Source organism: Oncorhynchus keta, unplaced genomic scaffold (assembly GCF_023373465.1).
Source record: "Oncorhynchus keta strain PuntledgeMale-10-30-2019 unplaced genomic scaffold, Oket_V2 Un_contig_2290_pilon_pilon, whole genome shotgun sequence".
Classification (NCBI taxonomy): Eukaryota; Metazoa; Chordata; class Actinopteri; order Salmoniformes; family Salmonidae; genus Oncorhynchus; species Oncorhynchus keta.
In genome coordinates, this window is record NW_026283111.1 from 23,133 (window position 1) to 29,002 (window position 5,870).

Below are 5,870 nucleotides of genomic sequence, written 5' to 3' on the forward strand. Positions count from 1 at the left end.
TGAATGTTCTGTACTGTCTCATAATGAACTAATTGACTAGATATAGGAGGTCAATGGCTGCATCTCAACTCACACCCTATGGTCCCATTGGTCTGTGTCTCAAATCACACCCTATGGTCCCATTGGTCTGTGTCTCAAATCACACCCTATGGTCCCATTGGTGTGTGTCTCAAATCACACCCTATGGTCCCATTGGTCTGTGTCTCAAATCACACCCTATGGTCCCATTGGTCTGTGTCTCAAATCACACCCTATGCCCTAGGGAAGGGACACCCTATGCCCTAGGGAACGGGCGCCATCTCAAATCACCCCTATGCCCTAGGGCCATCTCAAATCACATGCCCTAGGGGCCATCTCAAATCACACCCTATGTCCTAGGGAACGGGCGCCATCTCAAATCACACCCTATGCCCTAGGGAACGGGACGCCATCTCAAATCACACCCTATGCCCCTAGGGAACAGGGCGCCATCTCAAATCACACCCTATGCCTAGGGAACGGGCACCATCTCAAATCACACCCTATGCCCTAGGGAACGGGGCACCATCTCAAATCACACCCTATGCCCTAGGGAAGGCGCCATCTCAAATCACACCCTATGCCTGAGGGAACGGGACGCCATCAAATCACACCCTATCACCTAGGGAACGGGGCACCATCTCAAATCACACCCTATGCCCTAGGGAACGGGGCCATCTCAAATCACACCCTATGCCCTAGGGAACGGGCGCCATCTCAAATCACACCCTATGCCTAGGGAACGGGCGCCATCTCAAATCACACCCTATGCCCTAGGGAACGGGGCGCCATCTCAAATCACACCCTATGCCCTAGGGAACGGGCGCCATCTCAAATCACCCTTGCCCTAGGGAACAGGGCCATCTCAAATCACACCCTATGCCCTAGGGAACGGGCGCCATTGGTCTGTGTCTCAAATCACACCCTATGCCCTGGGGAACGGGGCGCCATCTCAAATCATCACGCCATCTCAAATGCCTATGCCCTAGGGAACGGGCACCATCTCAAATCACACCCTATGCCCTAGGGAACGGGCGCCATCTCAAATCACACCCTATGCCCTAGGGAACGGGACGCCATCTCAAATCGGGCACCCTATGCCCTATGGGAACGGGGCGCCATCTCAAATCACACCCTATGCCATCCAAATAGGGAACGGGCGCCATCTCAAATCACACCTATGCCCTAGGGAACGGGGCACCATCTCAAATCACACCCTATGCCCTAGGGAAGGCCATCTCAAATCACAATGCCCTAGGGGCGCCATCTCAAATCACACCTCAAATCATGCCCTAGGGAACGGGACGCCATCTCAAATCACACCCTATGCCCTAGGGAACGGGGCCATCTCAAATCACACCATCTCAAATCAAATCACCCTATGCCCTAGGGAACGGGACACCATCTCAAATCACACCCTATGCCCTAGGGCCATTCAAATCACACCTATGCCCTAGGGAACGGGACGCCATCTCAAATCACACCCTATGCCCTAGGGAACGGGCGCCATCTCAAATCACACCCTACGCCCTAGGGAACGGGCACCATCTCAAATCACACCCTATGCCCTAGGGAACGGGCGCCATCTCAAATCACACCCTATGCCCTAGGGAACGGGCACCATCTCAAATCACACCCTATGCCCTAGGGAACGGGCGCCATCTCAAATCACACCCTATGCCCTAGGGAACGGGACACCATCTCAAATCACACCCTATGCCCTAGGGAAGGGCACCATCTCAAATCACACCCTATGCCCTAGGGAACGGGACGCCATCTCAAATCACACCCTATGCCCTAGGGAACGCGACGCCATCTCAAATCACACCCTATGCCCTAGGGAACGGGACACCATCTCAAATCACACCCTATACCCTAGGGAACGGGACGCCATCTCAAATCACACCCTATGCCCTAGGGAACGGGACGCCATTGGAGACGCTGACGATATGCTGTTCTTGTACATGACTAGAGAGAACATAAGAGACCACAATGATGTCTTGTTTTCCTCAACATTGTTAAAAATCCCTCATGTTTGCGCTGTTCAAGCACTTCTATATTATCTATGGTTTTAATAGTTATTTGACAAGTTAAAAGACATATTTGTCCCTTGTTGTCTTCGATCCTGTCCACCAGCTGCCAGTTGAACCTGTGTGATGTATTCGTGTCACTCTAAACTGAATGTAGATTTTATTCTACTGAATTCAACAGTTTCAAACCCTCTTCTCTTCTCGGAGTTGAAAAGTAGGATAGTGAGTTGTTGTGTTTGTGAATAAAACAGTTTACCCTTCAATTGTAATTCAATCCCACAAATAAATTAATTTGTCATCTTATAAAAGTTTAAATTATGTTTGCCCAAAAATACTAACCACAAACATCAATCACTTTCCTGAACTCGAACCTTCACCCACTTTTATCAGCATCATGAACTGCATTGATAGAGGCTATGGTAAGATCAGTCATCCACAACAGTAGGTGGCGTAGTAACACAAGACACCGGAAACACGGTTCTTCTTCTACGCCCTTGACCTCCCTGCTCGTATGACGACACATCAACACAATAACATTTTGACGTTGGTGTTGTGGACTTTGCTTCAGAATAACACTATTGGAAATGAGAGATTAAAACGACCTGAAGATGAATACGGCTCTGAGACACTGGAAGGAGGCCGCGACGGTCATACTAGCTGCTGGTACGAGACATAAACTCCCTGTAGATAGTTTGACAAGATGTGTCGATAAAGGCACCTCTGCACCTGCGATCAGTGAGCACTCCGACATGCCTGACAGGTTAGCCTTCGACTATGAAGTGTTGTTGTTGAAACGAAGCGGTACCAGTGGTTTCATGCCGAATGCTTATGTCTTTCCCGGCGGTCTGGTGGATCCGTCAGATTTCTCAAGTGAATGGCTTGATCTTTTTCAGTCTTTTCGGCGCTCACCGAATTTTGGACTGGGATTTGTGAAACAGCCGCCGGAGACGAGACCCCCCATCTTCGCCACTGACAGGAAGAGACTGGGTTCTCTCGTTCCAGGTGACGTCGCATTTAGAATCTGTGCAGTGAGGGAAACGTTCGAGGAGTCCGGTGTACTTCTAGTCGTGCCAAAAGAGGAAGAGAGTACTTTATTTAACAGCATCGAGAACAACCTATACAGTCAACCCGAATTAACCAGAATAACTGATCCCTGTGACAAGAGTGAATTGGCTAAATGGAGAGTGCTGGTGAACGAGAACCCTTCTAACTTCATCAGAATGTGTAGGGAGCTGGAGTGTCTACCGAACATCTGGGCTCTGCATGAATGGGGCAACTGGCTGACCCCTACTGGTGTGTACGGGAAACAGAGGAGGTACGACACGGCCTTCTACATGTGCTGCTTGCAAGAAACACCACCTCACACCCTACAAGACGAGAAGGAAATTGTGCACTTTAAGGTGATACCATAGCTTAGTAAGGTGAACGTGTATTTTATTGTTGTGTTCAAAGGTTTAAGTGACTATATTCATTCATGATGTCTTTATCAGTTCATAATATTGTTGTAAACTGTTCATTTGATCTTAGTCTAACCTAAACCCTCTCTCTCTCTCCTCCCCTCTCTCCCCTCCATTCTTCTCTCTCTCCTTCCCTTTCTCTCTCCCTCTCCCCTCTCTCTCCTCACCTCCCCTCTCCCCTCTCTCTCCTCCCCTCTCTCCCCTCTCCCTTTCTCTCTCCTCCCCTCCCCTCTCTCTCTCTCTCCTCTCCACCCCTCCCTCTCTCTCTCTCCCCTCTCCCTCTCTCTCTCTCTCCTCCGCTCTCCCTCTCTCTCTCCTCCCCTCTCCCCTCTCTCCCTCTCCCTCTCTCTCTCCTCCCCTCTCCTCTCTCCCTCCCCTCCCCTCTCCCTCTCTCTCTCCTCCCCTCTCCACTCTCCCCTCCCTCCCCTCTCTCCTCTCCCCCCCCCTCTCTCCCCTCTCCCCTCTCTCTCCTCCCCTCTCTCCCCTCTCCCTCCGCTCTCCCTCTCTCTCTCCTCCCCTCTCTCCTCCCCTCTCCTCCCCTCTCCCCTCTCTCTCTCCTCCCCTCTCCACTCTCCCTCCCCTCTCCACTCTCCCTCCCCCTCTCCCCTCTCCCTCTCTCTCTCCTCCCCTCTCTCTCTCCCTCCCTCTCTCCTCCCCTCTCCTCCCCTCACCCTCCGTCTCCTCCTCTCCCTCCCCTCCCCTCCCCTCTCCTCCCCTCCCCTCTCCTCCCCTCACCCTCTCGTCTCCCCTCTCTCAGTGGTCCACTCCCCCAGAGATCCTCCACAGTTACCAGGCCAGAGAGATGTGGATAGCCCCTCCACAGTTCTATGATCTCAGCCGTATGTGCCGGTTCCCCTCCCTGCAGAACCTCCACAGCTTCTCCAGACAGAGAGCTTCAGAGGGCTGTGAACAGTGGCTCCCTGTCCGCATGGTGTCAGACAGCTGCTACATATCACTCCTCCCAGGTTAGTGTTTACATGAAGGGCCTGATTACTACATATCACTCCTCCCAGGTTAGTGTTTACATGAAGGGCCTGATTACTACATATCACTCCTCCCAGGTTAGAGTTTACATGAAGGGTCTGATTACTACATATCACTCCTCCCAGGTTAGAGTTTACATGAAGGGCCTGATTACTACATATCACTCCTCCCAGGTTAGTGTTTACATGAAGGGTCTGATTACTACATATCACTCCTCCCAGGTTAGTGTTTACATGAAGGGCCTGATTACTACATATCACTCCTCCCAGGTTAGTGTTTATATTTACATGAAGGGCCTGATTACTACATATCACTCCTCCCAGGTTAGTGTTTACATGAAGGGTCTGATTACTACATATCACTCCTCCCAGGTTAGTGTTTACATGAAGGGCCTGATTACTACATATCACTCCTCCCAGGTTAGTGTTTACATGAAGGGTCTGATTACTACATATCACTCCTCCCAGGTTAGAGTTTACATGAAGGGCCTGATTACTACATATCACTCCTCCCAGGTTAGAGTTTACATGAAGGGTCTGATTACTACATATCACTCCTCCCAGGTTAGTGTTTATATTTACATGAAGGGCCTGATTACTACATATCACTCCTCCCAGGTTAGTGTTTACATGAAGGGTCTGATTACTACATATCACTCCTCCCAGGTTAGAGTTTATATTTACATGAAGGGTCTGATTACTACATATCACTCCTCCCAGGTTAGAGTTTACATGAAGGGTCTGATTACTACATATCACTCCTCCCAGGTTAGTGTTTACATGAAGGGTCTGATTACTACATATCACTCCTCCCAGGTTAGTGTTTACATGAAGGGTCTGATTACTACATATCACTCCTCCCAGGTTAGTGTTTATATTTACATGAAGGGTCTGATTACTACATATCACTCCTCCCAGGTTAGAGTTTACATGAAGGGTCTGATTACTACATATCACTCCTCCCAGGTTAGTGTTTACATGAAGGGCCTGATTACTACATATCACTCCTCCCAGGTTAGTGTTTACATGAAGGGTCTGATTACTACATATCACTCCTCCCAGGTTAGTGTTTACATGAAGGGTCTGATTACTACATATCACTCCTCCCAGGTTAGAGTTTACATGAAGGGCCTGATTACTACATATCACTCCTCCCAGGTTAGAGTTTACATGAAGGGTCTGATTACTACATATCACTCCTCCCAGGTTAGTGTTTACATGAAGGGTCTGATTACTACATATCACTCCTCCCAGGTTAGTGTTTACATGAAGGGCCTGATTACTACATATCACTCCTCCCAGGTTAGTGTTTACATGAAGGGTCTGATTACTACATATCACTCCTCCCAGGTTAGTGTTTACATGAAGGGCCTGATTACTAC

The 5,870-nt window shown here is 49.6% G+C and overlaps 1 protein-coding gene across 3 annotated transcripts; it reads left to right on the plus strand.

Annotated features, from left to right (window-relative positions):
* The first annotated feature begins 2,538 nt into the window (after positions 1 to 2,538).
* Positions 2,539 to 4,906, plus strand: LOC118383683 (acyl-coenzyme A diphosphatase NUDT19). Of its 3 annotated transcripts, none has more exons than XR_008109165.1 (3): positions 2,539 to 3,448; positions 4,263 to 4,566; positions 4,813 to 4,906. XR_008109165.1 is itself a non-coding variant. In XM_052505209.1 (2 exons), exons 1-2 carry the CDS (start codon positions 2,657 to 2,659, stop codon positions 4,473 to 4,475), a joined length of 1,005 nt encoding a protein of 334 aa, XP_052361169.1. In that variant the 5' UTR covers positions 2,539 to 2,656; the 3' UTR covers positions 4,476 to 4,611. The 3 variants fall into 3 exon arrangements, 1 of the variants encoding a protein (XP_052361169.1); XR_008109164.1 differs by lacking the exon at positions 4,813 to 4,906 and adding an exon at positions 4,663 to 4,752; XM_052505209.1 differs by lacking the exon at positions 4,813 to 4,906 and having other exon boundaries at positions 4,263 to 4,611.
* Positions 4,907 to 5,870: the final 964 nt, after the last annotated feature.

Excerpts from the sequence above, each read along its gene's own strand:
- LOC118383683 (XM_052505209.1), top strand. The coding sequence starts at position 2,657 with ATGAATACGGCTCTGAGACACTGGAAGGAGGCCGCGACGGTCATACTA. Across the intron at positions 3,449-4,262 it reads AGGAAATTGTGCACTTTAAG|TGGTCCACTCCCCCAGAGAT; the intron begins GTGATACCATAG and ends CCCCTCTCTCAG.